General features: G+C 31.4%; 1 protein-coding gene across 2 annotated transcripts in view; it reads left to right on the forward strand.

Annotated features, from left to right (window-relative positions):
* The first annotated feature begins 7,719 nt into the window (after window positions 1-7,719).
* LOC108903367 (cuticle protein 19-like) overlaps window positions 7,720-22,624 on the forward strand; it is a 42,733-nt gene continuing 27,828 nt past the window's right edge. Inside the window, exons 1-3 of one of the 2 annotated variants that reach the window (XM_018705518.1) lie at window positions 7,720-7,775; window positions 13,436-13,540; window positions 17,453-17,831. In XM_018705518.1, coding sequence (XP_018561034.1) covers window positions 7,773-7,775; window positions 13,436-13,540; window positions 17,453-17,831 — 487 coding nt within the window. In that variant the 5' untranslated portion in view covers window positions 7,720-7,772. Of the gene's footprint in view, window positions 7,776-9,779; window positions 9,864-13,435; window positions 13,541-17,452; window positions 17,832-22,624 lie in introns of those variants that run through there. The other variant, XM_018705517.1, reaches the window with a different exon arrangement.

Genomic DNA, 22,624 nt, shown 5'->3' on the forward strand with positions numbered 1-22,624 from the left:
CCAAGTCAAGAAACGTTGGACTAACCTGTTTATTTAAAATTATTGGTCATGTGTCTTGTAATCAGTTACTGTAGTTACAGTAGTGCTGAAAAACCGTAAAGTAACGTCAAACTTCTAGTTAAAAATAGACAGGATTAGCGGGACATTTAATAATTTTATATACTGTAAACTTTCTAACCTTCGACGAATATAGCAATTTTATAATTATAAAATATGTTCAAAATTGTTCTCATTTCCCTGATCACGGAATTGTGTTCAGTGTATCCAAGATTATATCTTCCTGAGGAATTGGTTATGCTTCGAGTTAATTCACATAAATGCTCAACCGTCTAGTCAGAATAAACCACCAAACATTTTATAATTGTTCCTATAGGTAGACTTCGCATGGATGTAGGTCTGGCGACTGGATATACCTTAATACAGGTGCATTACGTAGCGTTAATCTCTATGGTAGAATGATAGTGCCATTAACAAAACCTGCCCTTAAGTGAAAATCTTTGCTGGAAATACGTTATTTGGACCTCATGTAGATTTTCCATGGACCGTATGTGGTTATTGTAACAGTTGTTTACCCTATTTCATGTAAATATTGCCTCGACTGTTACCAACATACACTCATAAAAATTATCAGGGCAGTATGTATACGACTAATTTTATATTTCATTAGAATTTTCAAAACTTTAATGTAAGGTGCATTAAACAGTAACGAAAAATTTGTCTGTTGCTAATAAAAGGTTGTTATTCGAGAAGATCGAATCAATTTTGAAGCTTTTTACCATCACGGTTTCGCTAAACGAGATTAGCAATTCTTCGGCGTCTGGGATGTATTTGCATAGAGGCGAGATGCTTATGCAGCATTTTGACGACATTCTCGGTAAATTAAAATCATGTCTACGAGTGCGTCATATTGTATTTTGTGCCATTTTGGTTAAACTGGCCACTAAAATAGTCGAGCAGTTGGATAAAACATTAGCAATAATGTCCGTAACAAGCATAATACTACACATAAAAATACCAACCCAGCAAGAACTCGTATTAAAACTTGACCACCACTGATTTATTTTCGCATAGTCAGTCAGAAGTTGTATGAACGATTAATTACAGAACTATTGTAAAAGGTTTCACTCACTTCAAACGTAAATATTCTTTCATTATAAAACTTTTATTGGGGTGAAATTTCCTGAAACGCGTTTTGACATAAACTGTAATCCTTATAATTAAAACCCTCATTCAGAAACATGTTGTACATATTAAACGAAGTTACATGCTAAGCAAGCTGTGTTTGTTATGTTGGTTATGCGCATTAATTAATTGATATGCATTTCAGAGTGATACTTTTGACACTCGTTAGGGCTTGGTTGGCTAATGGTTAATTAGACTAAATATATTTATCTATTTCATACAGTTTTCGATTAGTTTATCAGGGCTTAACTGTACAAAAATATCAGGCCCTTAGTGTGTGTGTTAAAATGAAATGTAATGTGTAATGACTACATTTGATTAAAATATATGAACTCAAATTCCTTGATCAAGGGGAAAATGTTAGGATCCACTTGACATGATTTGACTCAGATGCATTCATATAATTTATCTTCAAACAAAAAACAATAATCTACTATTTTTAGACAAAATTCTAGACGCCTTACCTTGAACTGCCGAAAAGAAAGGTGAAAACAATGAATTAACATTTTAAATGTACGCAACGATTGCATAAACATACTTCAGTCTAACAACTAAACATTGAAATACTGTATTGTATCCTTCTGAATACTAGTGACATAATTCTCATAAAAAATAGAGGATAATAGTAAACGTGTTGTTACATTTCACATATTACGGCATAAGTGTAATTAAAGTCACATTGCATTGTTTAGAATTACTTGGATAAAATTTATAACATAGCAAAACATAAATAATAACATTTAATGAGCCAAATTATTAATAATACTATACTATACTATATTTTAATGAAAATTAGTTAATTTTGATTAAAATCCCTACAAACAAAAAACATGAAGCACAAATGAAAAGGAAGTTGCTCAAGACATGGAAATATAATTTAATTTTTTTTACATATTAATAAATAAATGTAGCAAACACCCACACGTTACATATTTTTGGAATTATTTTTTCTCTATGTATAAGTAAAATTTATTTGGATTGCGAGACGTAATTACATATATTATTAAATCTGTGTCAGTGGTGATTTAGAACTGAAAACAATTTTGCTTATTTTTTTACATTTTGCAGAAGATGGTTCACTACTGGTACAAATTCATCTTCCGCTAGTTTAAGATGCGCAGTAGTAACGACTCATATATTTAACAATATAACACTAAACCTTCATTAAATAACTGTATTTACCAGACCTACGTACAATTTTCCCAAAGAAAGTATCTGCTCTACCGTAAAAACAACGAATTATAATTTTATTTTGTGCAAATATGAAAGGCGAGAAGGAGGAGCCGCTTATTATAGGAAAAAGCAAAAATCCTCGATTTTTAAGGGGGCGCACATCGATAAGTTGCTTCTCCAATGGGACCTTAACAAAAAAGCGTGGATAACAGCGGCCGTAATAACGACATGGTTTCAAAAGTTTGATGCCAAGATAAAGAAGCAGAACAGAAAAGCGGTATTGTTATTAGATATTGCAACATCTCACTTGAAAATTACTCTGAACAATGTTAAACTTATTGTTCTTCCGCCGATTACAACCTTACACTGCCAACCCTTGGACTAAGGTAGGCTTTTAACATATGTGGTTGTCCTCTTTAAGAAATATAGAAAAACATTACCATAACCAATGCTTTGATATGGATATCGGTGGCCTGGCGCAACTTATCCCCAATAACAATAAAGCCTGATTTATGTGTGATAACGATATGCATGATTTTGAAGATGAAGACAAAATTTCACTCGCACAACTGTTTTCTGCTATACAAGATCCACTTATAAATTTGAAACAATTTGCAATTATTGATAGTCATGTTAAAACCATTTAAATCAAGGAAAATGGTGGTAGGGAATAACAAGCAAACCAATATAAAGGGAGTTAGGAAACATGTGCAATTACATGTGTGCAGAATTGCCCCAGAAACATCTACAACTGACCTAGAAAATCTACTAATAGATGCCTTTCCCGAAGTAAAGTGCGAGACGGTAACACCAAAGCAATCAAGCATTGATGCATCTTTTAAAGTTACAATTTACGAAGACTATTTCAGGAAAGCCATGGAACCCCAAATCTGGCCGGAAGGAGCTTATATTAGTAAAGTGGACGAGATAAACCAAAAACATATCAACAACTTCTGTTTGACTACCTACTTTTCTCGTAGTTATTATTATTATTATATTGATGCTACACCAGGTACAAGAAACTTTTCTAATTTTAAACAATTTACCAGTATGCTACTGGCTTTTGATCTGCATCCGAAGGTGGGATGGCCCACTCGTGTCATCGATTTAACTTCCACAATTACTGATCAAGTCTTTTCGAATGTAAAGGATGAGAGCTTAGCATGCGTCATTGACAATGTCATTTCCGATCACAGAACGGTGCTTTTTCAAATACTCCCAGAAGATTCACATGACGATTCACTATCCTTCCATCTCTCAAGAAAATTTTGTGAAATGTCTATTAATAACTTTAATTTAGCCTTAAGTAAGGAACAGTGGTGTAAAATTTATAATACGAAATCTATAGACAAAGCTTATCATTACTTTCATGATATATTTATGTATTATTTTAATACATATCTATTTTCCATTAAAAAAATACAAACATAAAATGCACGAAAACAGTGGGTAAATAATGAGGTAAAAACATCAAGCACGAAACTAAAAGACCTATATAACTTAAAAAAAGCATACCCAGAATTGACAAACTCATACAATTGCGCAAAAAAAGAGCACACAGGGTTGGTGGAGAATATAAAAAAACAATTTTATCAAAATAAAATAGTGTATTCAGAAAACCCTGCGAAAACGGCGTGGAATGTGATTTCATCTAAAATTAAACAAAAAACAAACAAAAACGTTGATGTGATGATTGGAACTTCACTAGGTGAGGATCCCAAGATAGTAGCCGCAGCATTTAATGATTTCTCTATAAATACGCCCTTGACTATAGCACAAAAAATTAGGAATAATGCCAAAGATTTTGTATGTGACACAATTAACCCAAATTCGATTTTCCTTAAACCTTTTGACGTAAAGGAACTGTACTGTTTATTACAAGAGAAGTTAAAAAACAAGCTTTATTCTGGGCCGGATGAAGTACCTTTAAATCTAATAAAAAAGTGTTTATACTCCGTAATTCAACCATTGACTTTTGTGATAAATCTGTCATTCAATACGGGAGATTTTCCAAAAAAAATTAAAAACAGGCAAAGTGGTACCCATTTATAAAAAAGGCGACCCACAAGTTATGGACAATTAAAGACCTGTTACTATTCTACCTAGCTTTTCAAAAATATTTGAGTCCTCATATTTAGAGAGACTGTTAAAATTTTTTGATAAGTATAATGTTATTACAAGCAGCCAGCACGGATTTCGACCCACGAGGTCGACCAATACAGCGATATATGCTTTTGATCAAAAACTAGTGACCTGCATTGAAGCAGGAGAATGTCCAGTAGGGATTTTTTGCGACTTGAGCAAGGCCTTCGATTGTATCGATCACAAAAAACTACTGATAAAATTATACTCGTATGGTATCAGAGGATTCGCATACAACTGGATTGAATCAGTTTTAATAAATCGGAAACAATTTGTTAGTTTCCCACATACAAATAATAATTTTCAATATAAGATCAATTCAGAGGATAATTATATAGGTACAGGAGTCCCCCAATGGTCAGTTATTAGTCCTCTTCTTTATCTGATATATACTAATGAGCTAGAGAAGGTGATATCAAGTGAAGCTTCTCTAGTAATGTATGCAGACGACACCTCACTGCTTATATCAAAAAAATCAGATAAAGAATTGGAGATGGCATGTAATGGAGTATTACAAAGGGTAACCGACTGGTATAGTTCGAATAACCTTTTTCTTTCTTTTTCTGAAGAACAACAAAACGAAAATTATCCGATTCCACAACAGACAAAAAGAATGTTTTAAGGTAAACATTAACATAAATAAATCTGCAATAGATTTCGTGGATCACACGAAATTTTTGGGTATTGTGATTGACGTGTGTTTAAGCTGGAAGACGCATTGTGCAAACCTAACTACAAAACTAAATTCGGTGTGTTATTTATTTAGAAATATTAAACCGATCTGATCCAAAGAACAACTAATATGTTTATACCATGCGCAGGTAGGATCACGACTGGGTTATGGAGTAATCTTTTGGGGTAACTCCTCCCTGGCTTCAGATGTGTTTATAACACAAAAAAGAATTTTAAGATGTGTAGCTGACGTTTCTAGATATTATTCGTGTAGGGATATTGGTGACTATAAATTAATTAAAGATGTTCATAATGTGAATAGGTACTAGGCAAAAAAATTAATTTTATTTACCATTTTGTAAATATACTTTATCTCGCAATTCACCAGACTACATGGGTGTACAAATTTTTAATAAACTTCCACGGTATTTAAGGGAGATAAAATATATAAATTATTTTAAATGTAATCTAAAAAAATAAAAAAATACCTTGTCGACAGATGCTTTTATGGCATAAATGAATTCTATGCTCATGACTAAATTGGTGACAAGAGTGTTTCCAATTTTTATTGTTATTGTTAGGGTTGCTTTTAATGTAATTTTAATTTAATACCTATGTTGTATTTATAACTGACTACTTACTCCTATATAGTTATTGTAATTGTCTAACGGAAAATAAATTCATTATTATTATTATTATTATGTGGCGACTGTACTGAAGAGATCAAATAAAGGAGTGACACTACTTCCAATTCTTAAATTGAAAATGAGAAAGTTGAAAGAATTTCATTGTCAAATATTTCAAACCTAATAAAAGCCTGCAAAGAAAATTCTGCTAATGCAAACAGATTTGAAAAGACTACTGATATTTCCATGTTATTAGGTAGTGAAATGTGAATCTGAATTTTATCAAAATAAATTTAAATGTATGAAATAATAAACGATTATTTTCAAAATAATAATCTTAACCGTACATATTCATACTTAAGTATATGTATGACTATATGTAGGTATGTGTTTTTTATTTAGACATACTTCTGTATATTATAGGTATACCTACCTATTTAGTTAAATTTAGTGTATGAGAAATTTCGTTCCTAATAAATTTAAACTAGTGTAATTATAATTTTTAATGAGAAATAAACCATATTGAACTTACCGAACAGAAAATGCATCTTCATTTCGTCGCAAGGTCGCCTCCAATCTTGTAAAGGTTCTATGATCAGGAATGAGGCGCTGTAGATACCCTTCTCGATATAACTCTACAGCTCTTCTCGAATTTTTTTGTAACTCGTCGTAAATTAGCAACATATCAACTTTTTCTGAATGAGAAAACATTTTGTATGCACAAAAGTTATACGTTTGGCGTTCGTATTGAGTAGTTTGTGACATTTATGCACTTTAAACAACGAACATTCAATTATTTTCCAACGACTACTTGATCCTTCCACCACCAATGTGATTTTTAGGTGGTATTTCTTTTGAGATTCTTTAGGACGATATTGCTTATAACTTTTAAACGGGAAGTAATACAGAAACATTTCTCAAATAAAAGTTTATCAGAAAAAAGAGTTTTTTAACAGTAAAAAAATTTAGATATGTTTCTGGAAAAATATAATTGATGACGTATTAGTCATTTCTGTTAAATCCCAAAGATAATACTTTCTATTGAAAAGAGAGCTTACCTCATCCCATTTAACACCACGTGTCCCAAATTTTATTTAAATGTTTTGTATCCTCACAGTGGGCCCATACAATCGAGTTTAAGACACCCTGTCTATGAGTAGTTATGATTTTGATGTATTCTCTTTTAAACGACCACCTTTCTTTAGTAACCAAGTTTTGATTCCCCTAGGGTGGTCGGTATTAGAAGGTTCTACTGTCTTTCTGTCTTTGTCACTCCTACAGCGGACTCTCTTCTTGATATACGCATTTTGCGGACAAGATGAGTTTGGCCAAGCTGTATCTACTAAAATTGTTGTTTAAGTTTATTATAGTATTTAGTATAGTCAAGTAAATTAGTCTTTTCTATGAATTTAAGTAATTTAAAAATTGGTTGAAGTTAAAACCAGAAAATATTTTTTTTTATTCTCACTATACTTAAATACTAAATAAATTAAAATTTCGGAACAACTATGGGAACAACTGAGTTTTCGTTTATTGCTATTGTTCCTTGAAACAGTATTAGGAATCATCATAATACTACTTTAAGTAATATCAAAGATATTGATATTAACCCTTATATTATTATTAGTCCATAAAACGGTATTTATATATGTATTAATAATTGATTTTTTTTATAGGTACAGGGTATCATTAAAATAATTCACGTATTGCAATAATTATGTGGAATTACGCTATTAAAAACCTATTAAGTAGTTATATCAATTAATATCATATAGAGGAAATGAGTTACCTCAACCGGGTAATCGTAAGATTGCTTATAATTATTATAAAAAAATACGAAGCGTTATCATCACCTTGCAGAAACAGATTAACGCGTAAACAGTTATTAACGCGTAAACAGTTATTAACGCTGTAATACGAGTGGCAAACAGTTACTTTGTTAATCTTATGTCGATAGAGAAGCGTTAACTGAGACCCATGGTAATTATATCATTAATTTAATAATCTAATCTCCATTACACCATGGGATTCGGTTTTAATTGTTTAAGTTTTCATTATGCAATGGTAACGGTTTTTAGTAAGCGAAGAACATTTCTCATCACATCTCATCATCAATAGAAAACTTAGTGATTACATTTAGTCATACCTATCATATGATGGTGTATTGTTTAAATATTCTCATGTGCAGTCGATGACGTAGCAGTGAGTGTAACTTACTCGGTCAATATTACAAGACTAGCTGATACTTGTTTTGCTATCCGAGAAAGACCGTAGTAAGAGAGGTATCCTCTTTTTCTGTAGTACTTCCCAGATTTTATTTTAAAATAATTCCAAGTTACTATTTTCAGAAAGTATATTGTTTATTTGTATACCTACTGTCTTTTTTAAATAGAAATTTGATTTGCTTCTAATTATCTAATGTATACATCTTCGCATTTTCAATTTCATTAAAGATGAAATCTGAAGTTGTTTTTGAAAATTTCCCAAGGCTGCAATCCATCCAAGAGTGCGAAATTATTTTCTTTAGCTATACACATTGTGTCCCAAAAGTGACGCCCGTACTTCTGGGATTTGAATAAGGAGACAAAAAGGAATTCAAAATCAAGAGTTGAAACTTTTCCGATTGTTTTTCTTTCTTGAGTTATTGAAAAAATTATTCAAAAAACTAAAAAAATTAAAATCAATTTTTTTTATCTCAAAGACAAATAATTTATAACTAATAGTAGGCAAGTATAGTTTCCGATTGTCGGTTGTATCTGGGTGTAAGGAATTATTTTAATCTGAAAAGGATAGAGAAAAACATTTTAATAATAAAACAGTTTTATAAAATGAAGAGGAAAAAACTTATAAACTAAAACTATAATGTGCTTAAATAATAGAAATTGTTTCTGCAGAAGGTGTTCAAACAAGTTGCTTTCTACTCCAAGACAAAGATTATCACGATTCAACATTGAAGTATGAACTCTTTGTAACATCTCTTGGTTTATTAACGCGACAGCAGCGTGTATACGGGCTTATACAATTTCTGGATTTACAACAGGTTCGCTGTAAATCTTTTCTTTTAAATAACCCCAAAAGAAGGGAATTCAGATCTGGTGATCTACGAGGCCATGGCCTCCCTCTTCCGATCCATCTGTCTCAAGTTTTGATTAAGATAATTTCATACTCGTAAACCATAATGTGATGGAGCTCAATCATGTTGAAACCAATAATTTAGTCTAACTGTTGTTACTTTTTGTTTGAATAAAATTACATAAAAGATAATACGGTCTACCACCAACCCTGTACCACCTTGCAGCTGCCCTAACATTTCCGATTTCTACATATGAATCAACAACTAAAAAGTTACAAACAGATATAAATCTTAATTTGCTCACGTGTAAACTAAAACCAAAGTGATAATCAAATGAATATTTCTATTAGAATAACTGACAATAGGTTACGGAAGAATAAAAAAGAACATATTCGTTGGAAAAATGGAAATACTTCAGGATTCTAGATATAAATATGGAGAAAATATATATTTTTAAACACATTTCATACAAGAAATATTTTTAGTAAAAATTGTTAAGTGGCAATTGAATTATTGGTTGAACTTATGTTTTTCAATACATAAATGTCAAGTCAAAAAATATTAAAAGTGTATTAGTCAAACTTTCTTTACCCGGTTTATAATAAACTGAATTGCCATTACAAAGTCTTAGAGAACAATTCGTTAGGTAAGTATGTCTTTTTACTTTCATTGAATTATACAATTCGCAGATTTTAATTAGCAATTAAAATTCGTATTGTTCTTCCTATCATACCGCTATCAATTTCCCAGCTAAGGAGAGACAAAATAAAGGTAAAATTTTGGAAAATTTCCGCGCACAAGGTTATTAGGGTGGTGTCCTTGTTTCAGTGGCGGGTTACCACACTTTAGGAGGGAGGAACACTGTAGCTATTGTAACTTGGGAGGCGTATATAACTAGTAGATGAAGAAAACTGTGTTAGTGTGTGTGTGAATTTTTCTTGTTTATAACACCAGTAGGTTTTGTTAAATAAGTAGTGAAAATGTCTCAACTTAAGGTAATTAATATTTCACCTGTGTGTTCAGCGATTAGTGCGATGTGGTTATATGAATAATTAATTGGTACATTTATTCCGGTTTAGTGAAACGACTGTGCAGTCAGAAACGTACCAGGGTTTTCCTGAAAAATTTTAACCATTACAGAGTGGAGTGATATACGTCAACAGAATTGTGAAAATTCACAGTATTTTATTGAAATTGTAACAGTCTTCATATAACACTATTTCTGACTTTTTGCTAAGGGAATTCTGAGCACAAACTATAGGAAATAATTTAACATTGAAATGCGTTGCATTGGTTTAATTTAACCACTAGGCAGTGTTTTCCATTGATTTTATCCTGCAACAATAAAAGAAGAAATACAGATTAATGTTAAATGCGACCAATTTACTATTAGTGCCATATAAAGTTATTTTATCACACTGATAAAAATGTAATACATATAAAACATTTACAATGTTGTCTTCGAATGTTTTATCGACATTTAAACCGACAGAAAAGCATATTTTTATGTTAATTATTGTACACTGCATTTTTTTAACAATGAAGCAAATTAGGTAAACAGAGTAAAGTAATAATTTTTACGAGAATTTTGAATTAAATAAATGTTTCTTTCATTAAGAATATAATGAGACTTATTTTAATGAAGAAATTTTACTTAATTCAAGGTTATAATATATTTTATGTAAATAAATGATTTATTTGTTCAGACTAAGCATCTCAGAATTTTTAACTGTAGTAAAATTTCTTCATTTAAATAAATAAATCTTGGCTTAATTTGAGATTATGATATAGTCAAACAAATGTACAAAATCAATACGTTCTTGATTCAAAATAATCAACTTTTTTTTTGTATACATGGAAATCAAATATACGATGTTTACTCATAGAGAGTTTTAATAACTTGTAATTATGATCCATTATACGTTAAGACGCACTTTAGTTCTGAGATATACAGGGTGTTACTTAAGTACGTCTACAAACTTTAAAGGGTATAATATTTTTAGTGATTTTAAGCCAAAAAGGTTATACAAACATGGGTAGATGGCAGATCGGTAGCTTTCTAGATACAGTGTGTTGAACTTAAGAAACATTTCATCTTTTCGAAAATACACCTGGTATTTTAGAAAAGACGTTTGATACATAATGATGATTTACCTAATTAAGAGTGAAACTGCACTGAATTCGTATGTAAATAGTGTACCTACTAGTGGTGACAAACCGGGAGCACTTTTACTCAAAATTCGACGCCAATGAACATTTTCAAAATTGTGTACAATGTACAATACAATACGGCCATGAAAAGACATTATTTATTGGAATATTTTTTTCCGAGCTATACCTACCCATTTCTATTTTTAACAAAATTGCAAAATTTCAAACCAATGATTTTTTTCTGATTTATCATGATTAGTTTGCATTTAAAATTGATTTTTAGAAAAAAAAAACATGAACTTTTGTAGAAAGAGTAGTTCTAGGGTCATTTTATATTTTGCCGAGTGTTTGGCAAGGTCCATGGAAATTTAAAAAGTTATAAGTCGAAAATGGTTCATTCGTTAGTTCTTCGAATAAAATTAGATGTCAAAAAATTTTCAAAATATCCAGTGGCGTACAGTATTTCCGTCACTGTACTTGTATATGAATTCAGAATATTTTTTCTTTTAGTTGGATAAGTGATTACCTAAATTTCATCAATCTGCATCAAGCGTATTCAGAGATATTTTAGTAAAGGTATTTTTTTTGTTAATTTCAACACCCTGTATCTCGAAAACTATTCATTCATCATAACATTTTTGGCTTTTTGTCACTCAAAGAATTGTCCTTTAAAGTTTGTCGACACTCTTATAAACACCTTCTACTCTTACTGTTAAAAAATGTTTTTACTGGTAAATTGTATTTGAGTAAATATGCAGACGAGACAGGTTAGGTATAACAATTTAATACTGTTCCAGTAAACAATATTAAATTCATGAATACAGTGCAGTATTGTATTTATTGATTTTTTCAATAATGTAGAATTTTAAACTACAATAGTTTAGTTTAGACAAATATAAGACATATTTTCATAGCCATATAGGTAATTTTAAAATAATCAAATTAATTTTGAAGGAGATCTTGGACAATTTTAGATATTTTCTTAGACCTATTAAACGTCATTTAGATGAATATGTGTTTCTGAAAAAGAATATTAAATTGTTGGTTTTTGTGTAAAATTTTGAACTACTTTTGATTTCAATTTATATGTTTGTACTTTTTCAATACATTTTATATTTAAAAAATCAGTGTATTGCTCTAGGTTTATGCCTTTAAATAATAATTTTAAAATTAGTTTTCTTACACCATCAAATTTTTCACCTTTAGCAAAATGCTGGAATTCATCATAAATAAATGAGTCATCTTTTCTAAAAGATAAGAACATACATTCCGAACAAATTCGTTTTAAAAAATTAATATCGTTAGTAAATAACAGTAATATTGTAATCTAATACTGACATACTACTTACCACTTAAATTTAATTAGTGCAAGATGTAGCCTCATTATAAACTTATATTTCAAGTTTCATCTGTATGACTAAATTAATTTGTTGTTTAGTTTCTTAGTTTGTTCTTTAATTAATAAAAATAAAAGTAACAGATGGCCAATGGATAAGAGACAACCAAACGCGAAATAAATTACTATATTTACTTTGAACAAACAGTGATTTCTAAAATCTGTGATTGAATTGGTGTTAAATACGTTCAGTATCTACATTGCTTAATTTAGTAATCATTGTTCAAAAATAAATATTCGTAGCCATCAAATTAGCAAGAAATGAATGAAGTGCTCAATAAATACATGGTATCGCGAAACTATCGGAAAAATTTAAGGGAAATGAGTAAAAATACATCGTACTTCTAAAAACTCCATCGTTTAGAGACATAGGGGGTTCTAGGTTCTTCAGAATCGTTTTTAGATTTCTAAAATTTTTCATGTTTCTGGGAAATGATATTGAACAATCATTTACATCATGTCCCTTTTTTTTTGAAAAAGGGAAATTATTATTTATGGGAAAAGCCATTATCTCATTTCAAGAAGTAGTTCTATTGACAATTCAATACGATCTCACTGAATCTTTGTAAAGAAGTAATATTTGAAGTAACTTAGATATTTAAGAATATCAAATAATTTGTTTTTTTTTGATTTTCTCATAAATTGAGTTTTTCTCCAAAGTTGAAACTCCGATTCAATATTAAATCATCGCCAAAATTCACATAATGCAACGAGTTTTATGTGCAGCCCTGATAATTTAAACTAAAATAAAACGTACACTAACCAGTAAAATTAGGTAAACTCTTTTCTAAAACCGACAAACATTACTAATTATTACAATTTTAGAGGACAACTTAGGTATATTGCTGATTTTAAATGGAAAATAATTACTTGGATGATTTATTGACTTTGTGCAACAGGGTTGAACTTAGATTATCTTGAGATACGTTTTTATTTTATCATTAACATAACTTTAAAAAACATCTATAATTTTATTTAAAATTTAACAATATTTCACGTACACATTATTTTATTTTCCAGTTAGTAATAGCAGCTCTGTGTTTAACATCACATGTGCTGGGTGGCGTCATATCAAGACATCACCAAGATGAATACGAGCCACATGGTCATGCAGTTGATTATTACGTAAGTAAATTAAAAACTTTGTATCCGTATTTTAAAATATGCAGTCATATGCATGTATATCAAAAGCGAGAACAATAATATTTTTTTAATGTAGTTACCCAAATGATTTTTTTATTCCATGAAATGACTGAGCATCTAGTAAATATTATAAAATCATGTAATTGTTTTTCATTTTTACTTTATACAATATATTAATTAATCTTAAAAGTTTTACAATGTACTCAAGGAATGTTTCGGCGAAAAACCAGCTTAGTTTTAATTTCAGAAATCTGGATCAGAAAGAAACTAGAAGCCTTGTATAATCATTAACTGTTGTGTGAAAATTGTATAACAACGCCTTTAAATATGTGTATATTAGTCCATTTTCTTTAATTTCTGTAATTTGTAAAAATGTGGTAATTTAGGTCAAGTGGAAACTGAAACAATATCTGCATTGTTCTATTCACTAAGAAAGTATGTTGTAACCATTACATCATTATCAGTCGAAAACTGTGGGATAGTTAAACTTAAAATAGGAAAATTTTAAATATTATGCTTGCACAATAAACATATTTATCTGTATTTAGTTCATTTAAAATAAAAACTGGACACTTCATTTGTTAATACATTAATACTTTTTGGCACGTATTTCAGAATTTATAGTATTGTTGGCAAATTGATTTTTAATAGTAATACTTACCAATAAATACATAACATAAAATAATTTGCACAATACAGTTAATAATGTCGGACATTAATAAGTTGTAATTAAACATTTCTTGATAAAAATTTCAAGCTTCAATTATATTTTCTTGAAGCGAATTTATAAAATTGAAATTTAATAAACACTATGAAATAGTTGATTAATCTCAAATATAATACCTTCTGAAAATAAACTGAAAGCAATAAGGGAAGTGAGTACCTACTCAAAATAGGTGCGAAACTCAACCCATCAGTCTTCAGGGAGGTCAGAACACTTGGAAATGGCAGACGAGGTAGTGTGAGGGAAATATTCCGCAAACTTTTAGACCTTTATATAAGATGAAAAAGACACTTTAAAAAATTATATAGAGCGTTTCTGAAACACATTTGAAAAAAAAACATAGTGGACTTTTTTTATTTGGAAATAATTCTTCATAACATAGTTAAATAATTTCTTTATGTTTATTTGGTTATTTTGTTATCTATGAAAAAGTAAATTGACACTTATTTTTAAATAACTGCGACAGTATATATATTTTTTTCATCATATTTATTTTCATATTGGTAGGCAACAAGGATTCAAGTTAAACTATAAATAAGTTTGAATTATAATTAAAGTTTGATAGTCAAAGACAGACTGTAATGAATGTTAAAAATTTGATGTATGTAATGTTTAGATTCATGATTTTTAGCATAATTTTCTGCATATCTTCCCTCGTGCAAGTTCAACTGAAAACTTCCAATAATTAAACATCTCTCCTGAAAATTTTCGACAATTTTCTCGACATTTTTTTCATTATTTCTGATAATAAGGCATTTTGGGATTCCAACAAAATTGTACATTGAATAAAGATTAGAAAAAAATACAAACGTTTAATTTTTGAGATAGAGGATAACATTTTTTTTAAATTTTCGTTTGTTCTTCCTTTTATGTATCTACATCTAATATTGGTACAATAGTTCTATTCGCTTCCGGTTAGGCCACAAGATTTGAAACCACATTATTTCGGATTTACTTGAGGCTAGTCCATAAACCACATAAAAATGTAACCATGCTTTCTCATATTTTGATTAATTGTATCAAAACACTTACAAAGGATAAAATAAAGCAATTCTCTGGTTCCAAAGTATCACTCACAGAGAGATTGGAAGCGAATGGTCCATATTTCAAGGGTAGTTTCCTTGAGTGAAAATAAACTGATCTAAATCATGTTACCTTAGCACAATTTCACAGATGTTTTCAAGAAGCAATTTTATTTACATTAAAAAATGAATAGAAACAATGATTTAGTTTTTACTGCTGCAATCGCCAGTTAGGCCGAGCATTTGGAAATATTTTAATAAATACAATTAAAATTCTTGTGAAAAATTCGCAACTGAGTATAAGGTCTGCTCAGAAAGTAACCGAATTTTTTTAATTACGCGCTAATGGAGATATTTAGTGATATGCGGTTGGCAGCATTGCGTTGCGCACAACCTCCTTTGTAACCACATGTTTTTGAATTGTTGATATTTCATTTTGTTTTCGCTATATTGTTACTTGAGTACAACGTAATGTTAGTGACGATTTTTGAAATGTGCGGTTTTCTGTAACAATGATGCAATGTAAAATTGTGTGTGAAACTGAGGAATACTTTCACGGAAACGTTTCAACTTTTGAAACAAGCTTACGGAGATGATGCTCTGTGTCGTACGCAATGTTACGAATGGTTTTCATGATTTAAGAGTGGTCGTCAGTCAACTGAAGATGTTCTTGGATCACGAAGGTCTTCGACTTCAACTGATGAGTTCAACCTTCAAAAATTTGATACGTGCAAATCGCCGATTGACTATCACAGAAATTGCACACGAAGTTAGCATCTCAATTGGGTCATGCCATCAAATTTTGACTGAAAAATTGACCATGCATCGAGTTACAGCAAAATTTGTTACTCGATTGACGATAAAACATTCATTCAAAGAATCATAACGGGACACGAAAGCTGGGTTTACGTCTACAGTATTGAGACAAAAGTTCAATCATTATAATGGATTGGCAAAGGATCTCCACGTCCCAAGAAAGCACGTCGGTCTCGATCCAATGTCAAAGTGCTGCCACTGTATTTTTCGACTTTAATGGAATTATGCATTTTTGATTTTTGCCTCAATGTGAAACGGTGAACCGTGTGTACTATCAAGGCGCTTTACAATGGTTACGTGAGAAAATCTGCAAAAAGAGAACAGAGTAGTAGCGAGACAACTCATGGTTCTTGCACCATGATAATGCGCCCGCACACTCAGCTTTCTTAAGTCGTCAGTATTGTGTCAAAAATCAGGTTACTGTCCTCCCTCACCCTCCCTACTCGCCAGACCTGATATTTTGCGATCTTTTCTTATTTACGAAATTAAAGTCAGTGCTGAAAGGACGCCGTTTTTAGATTGTTGATGACATCAGAGCAAATTCGTCACAGACTTTAAAGGTCATTTCAAATAAAGCTATCCAGGACTGCTCGCGAAATGGAAATAGCGCTGGAAAAAGTGTGTGAATAGAGGAGGGGAGTCCTTTGAAGGAAACAAAGATCAATAATGTATAAAATTGATAATAAAGTTTCAAAGAATAAAATTATTATTATTTTCTGTACAGACCTCGTATAGGCCTTTGAATGTATTATATCGCAAAATTTAAATTCATGCTATATCCTAGCATGGGGACAAATTGGATAAAAAATATTTATTTTATATGGAAATTCAATTTACCTAGAATACTCCTAAATACTCAGGTGTCCGTAACTGATACTACAATTGAAAAATTGAAAAAACATCTTCGTTTTCTCAAAATTTTGACCAATAAAATAAATATGTCAAAAAAGTTAAAACACAGTTTAAGATGTTTTTAGCGACCTATAAGGAAAAATTTTCACACTTGGTTATCATAAAAAACATCTCATATTAAATTTTATTGAAATGTTATGGGGTTCTCTTAAGAAATTCAATAAAATATTTTTCTGAAGGCAGACAAATTTTTAAAGAAGCGAAAGCTAATTTAATCTGAATCGGCTTATTTTCATCTAAAGAAACTACCTTTGAAGTATATATTCACATGGCCTGTTCTTTTCTTTCTAATTTTTGACAAAATAATCACCATTTCGGTGATAGAATATTATAGCGCACAACATACCTAATTACTTTATTTGTATTTAAAAAACTTTGGATTTTAATCTATAATAATTTCATTTATTATTTTTTTTTCAGTCCCATCCGAAATACGCTTTCAGGTACGGAGTTTCCGACCCGCACACCGGTGATGTCAAGGCTCAGCAGGAGAGCAGAGATGGGGACGTGGTGAAAGGCCAGTACTCCCTGGTGGAGCCCGACGGATCTATCCGCGTAGTAGACTATGTTGCCGACCCTGTAAACGGGTTCAATGCCGTGGTGTCGAAGAGCGCGCCATCTGTCCACGCGTCGGTCGCACCAGCGGTAGTGAAGCAGGTAGTTCCCTCCGTCTACAAACACGTAGTACCGACGTACGTCAAGCAGGTGGTACCAGTGATCAAATCGGCGCCATTATTGTCGTCCTTTTACGATAAGCAGCTGGTGGCTAAGCCTGTTATAAAATATACTTCAGCTCTAGGTAAGATTTATGAACTCTAATATATTAATAAAATTTCAGATAACAATGAATTAGATATATTATGTATTTAATGTATATCTAAGTGGATATCTGCCTATCCCTTTAATTCCTTCTTAGACACTATCAACTGGAAGCAACGCTGAAACGCAAAAGGTTTCCAAAATAATTTAAAATTCAATTTCAATTACAAATATACAGAATATGTCGGCAGTCTCTTGGATTTATACAGGGGACGTTAAAATAACATGACAAGTTCCTATAAAAAATTTCCTTAGAGGGCCTAGAGCAAGAGTCGGCAACTGGCGGACCGCTGTCCAGGTCCGGACCGCGCAAGGTAAAATACTGGACCGCCAAAAATTTTTTGAAAGTATAAATTACTCAATTTAAAAAATATTTTTTATGTTTAAGTGCCAATCTTATCATTTTTTCTAGTATTTTACAATTGTGTGAGTGTGTGAGTTCTTAATGGTTAGTAAGCAGATTAAATTTGAGTCCAAATTAAAATAAAAAAATAACAAACAAATTTTTTTCTTTACCTCGTTAAAAATTTTCAAAAGTATCCGGACCCCACCTAAAATTACTTGCCGACCCCTGGCCTAGAGGGACGGAGACCCCTAAAGGATGCCACTGAAAATCAATTTTTTTTTAATAACTTAAAATACTTTGTGTAGTTTAACTATTTTTTAATACGATGGATAACAGATAAGACTCCTTAAGAATTGACCCATGAAAACAATTTGGCTTATTTGGTTTGCCAGGGACGGACTAGCTGTAGCACAATAATATCAATTTGTTTACACCCTTTACGATAAAGACACAAAAATAATATTTTTAGATAGTTTGAATCTTAAACTAAAAAAGGTACACTTGGTTGATATCGGTAAAATGAACTGTTTTCGAGAAAAGCTATTGTTGTTTAATATGATTTTTATTACATAATTTTGTATGTCGGCTCAACTTAAGCTCTTTCTAATGTTATGAATTCCCTAGCCCTGCGAGTTACAGATTGTTGGATTTTTCACAGTGCTGCAATTCCTTATTTCGCGACAATGAAAATGAATCATTTTTTAATAAAGTTTTTAAATATGCCTGTAAAAAAATCTAATGGATTTAAATCTGGTGATCGAGGAGGCCAAGCTACTGGTCCTCCTCTTCCTATGCAACTATTTTCGAAATGCCTGTTTAAGTGTCCTCTAACTGCTAAACTAAAATGGGGTGGTGCTCCATCATGCATGAACCACATACCATGTCGTATTGCCAGAGGTAGGTCGTCTAAAAGTTCTGGCATGTTGTCTTAGAGAAATTTCAAATAAAGTTCCCCAGCTAACCTTCTAGTCAATACAAATGGTCCAATGAAACGTTGCCCGATGATTCTGGCCCATAAGTTAATGGGTTCAAACTGGTACTGATAATGCGTCACAAAAAAAGCATGTGGATTTTCTTCTGCCCATAAATGCAAATTATGGGAGTTTGCGATTCAAATTTTACAAAATCCAGCTTGGCCCGTAAAGAGAATTCTATCCTTCGCGGAAAGTCTACAGGAAGAAGTGCATGGACTTTCTGTAGGTGATAAGGATGCAATTGCTTCTCTTTAAAGATTCTAAGAACTGTAGATTTTGGGCAATTAAACTGGGCAGCTAATTTCCGGACACTTTTTGAAGGTTCTGCTTTAGGATATCTTCAGCAACCTCACCGCGATTAATTTGATTTCCACGATTGTGTTTAGCTTTGGCAAACGTTCCTAAAATTATTTACAGCATTTTAATTCTACATAAGTATTACCTACTCAAAAAGTACTCTAATGCAAGTAACAAATACATTGTAATTTTTACCAGTCTCTCTTAAACGCTGATCCACTCTTTCAAAAGTTTTCCTATTAGGAATTTTTCGATTTGGAAATCGTTCTTCATAAAGCCTTTTGGCTTCTAAGGTATTACATGATGCAAGTCCAAACAATAAATTTATGTATGTATATTCAGCAAACGTAAATTCCATTACGGCAATTAAAATAAATACGCGGATTAAAAAAAATAAGGAAAATATCACAAGTTTCGACACACTATCGTTAACTGACAGTCTCAGATAGGTACTGTAAATTCTTATTTAAATCGGTAAATGTCAAACAAACAACCATAGCAACAAAAAATTAAGGGAAGGGGGACTTTAATTGTAGATGACTCTTTAACAGCTAGACGAAACTATTTTGAATGGAGGTACATAGGTATGTTTACTTAAATTGTTTCTTTTTGGAAAATCTGTGGTAGCTATATGTACAAGGAATATTAGACACAGGAAGACAGTCCGATATAACAAGAACAAATTTACGTTAAAAGTTTTAGATTTTGTTTATTAATACTATATACATCTATTGACCATCTACAAATCGCAAAACTATAACGGTAACAGGAGTAATATCAATTCTACAGCAGAAACGAATTAGATACGCTTTTGGAAGACATTTAGATTTATTTCAAAGCGAACGTCTCTCATTGCGTAAGCAAATGATGTCTCTTTGTTAACGAGATAAAAAAAGGAATTAGCGATGTGAAGTGAATGAGTTTGAAGTGCATATTAATATTATTAATCAAAGTAAAAGTAAACACGTGTTGATGAAAGGAATTGAGGTAGAGGAAGGAAATTCGATCTGATGGAGTGATGAAGTTATGCAAGATTATTTTGAACTAATTAATTTGCGGTTTGTACATAACATTTGAAAACAACAGAACAGTGGTGGTAGTCTCCTGATGTGTTAGACACTTGGGAGCTGGAAGAGTGAATGAAACAATTATAAACTAATTTACAATATACAATACATATTTGAAAGTAAAATAGAATAGAATTGGAAAGGTGAAAACATTAATTAAAGCAATTGGCTAAAATAAATTGCAATAAAGCAATACCACAACCCTAACATAAAAAAAGTTAAAATAAAAGGAAGAATAAAATAATAATTCGGCACGCTGTTGGGGCCTGTTATGGTCTTATGGAATCATCCGTATCTCAGCGGTGTTTTCTGAGGCGTTCCTATTTTTTCTTTACCCGATCATAATTTTCAATTTTCCATAAATTTCGATGAGGGTTTTTTTGGACGAACAAAATATTTCGTAAATGTAAACTGTGAAAATGGAAATACCATTAGTGGTGCATGAGAAATAATTTCAGCATACTGACTCTTACAATGAAAATTTTTTGTGAAGAATGTTGGTATCGAAATTAAATAAAAAAGTGCCATAGTTGAAATCATCATCTACTACAGTTTAGAAGGAATTGTATTGTTGGAACAAGGGGATCAACGTCAGGAATTTAAGTTGCATAATTACATTTTTTCGTATTAATAGATTTTCTTTTAGAGTCTATTTATATTTTCCTGTTTCTAGTTACAGAACTACCTTTAATTAAATATGCAGTATGATAACAAGAATTTTTTCAAATTCCATTCTTTAAACCACTCCAAAATAAGGCAGCTACAGCTTTCCACAGTTGTAAAAGTAAATCAATCGGCTGCATATTAAACACAAACCATACTGGAACCTAAGGTATTCATTTTTTTTGTGAATGTTTTTATTATATTATCTTATATGTTCCTGTCGGTTCTATTGCGGATTTTGACTATGATATTTTGATGAATAATTATAGCCCACGTTCATGACAGTAATAGATTGGTTGACATATTATTAATTTATGGAGTGTCGTCCGACTGCCAATGTTATATCCCAGCTACATGTAGAATGTTTTCCCTTACGAGTTCACCCATCATCGCGATCAGGTTATGCAAAGGTGTAGAGACACCGCTGTCGGGATATCGTAGATGGAAGATCTAGAGTACCAGAAAACGTGTAATGGATGGAATAAATTAACAATTTTCATAATACTCACATTAAGTTGTTGTGTGGGTAACTGGCGAAAGTCTTCTAAAAGATGTACATACTTCTGAATGTCAGAGAAAATATGTAGTTATTACAAGATGAAGCACTGTCTATTTTAGCATGTTTTTTGACATTACTTTAATAAGTGGGTAGATCCACTTGCGTGATCAGCTAGACAGCAGGCCTTAACCTTTGTAATTTGTATGGATTGTTGGATGAAAATCTTAGTTTTTAACACAACAATTAATATTCAAGAGAATAACTACAATAAGTTGCCACATACAACAGGTCGGTGATATAACACACACACCTTAAGGACGTCGCCCCCAAGTAATATCATGGTTTTGTTTTTATATTAAATTATGGTCATTACTCTTGATACACATTTTTTTCCGAAAATCTGGGATGCACAATTTATTCTGAAAATAATTTTATATGCCTAATGCAGACTCTAAGGAGAGTGCAATAAAAAGGATTAAATAGTGGACCAGGCTAGGCCCCAAACTCCGGGTCCGAATTGTTCTTACTGCACCTCAATAAAAATAAATGGCTTCTAAATGGTACGGTAGCCGCGTGCTTGCATAGACTTTGGAAATGAAATGCAGGTATGCGACACTTTTGTTACCGGTTCTTTATGATCTGCTGGATATCGATGCGACGGGCGCAGAGCAGTGATATGCACCTGCACGCTGCCGCGGTTCCTCATGTTTATCCTACATATCATTTAACTTTATACATTATATTTATATTCTGGTTACTATGTTAACTCTATTAACAAAATTAAGAGTAGTAACTATAAATCAGGTAAGAGTGCGCTATTAATTTTTATATCAAAGCAAACTTGTATGAAAAAAATCGAATAATTTTTAGTAATAATAAAGTTTTTTATTGTATTAAGGTAGATATACACTATTTTTTTATAATTTG

The sequence above is a fragment of the Anoplophora glabripennis genome, unplaced genomic scaffold (genome assembly GCF_000390285.2).
Source record: "Anoplophora glabripennis isolate ALB-LARVAE unplaced genomic scaffold, Agla_2.0 scaffold75, whole genome shotgun sequence".
NCBI classification, from domain to species: Eukaryota; Metazoa; Arthropoda; class Insecta; order Coleoptera; family Cerambycidae; genus Anoplophora; species Anoplophora glabripennis.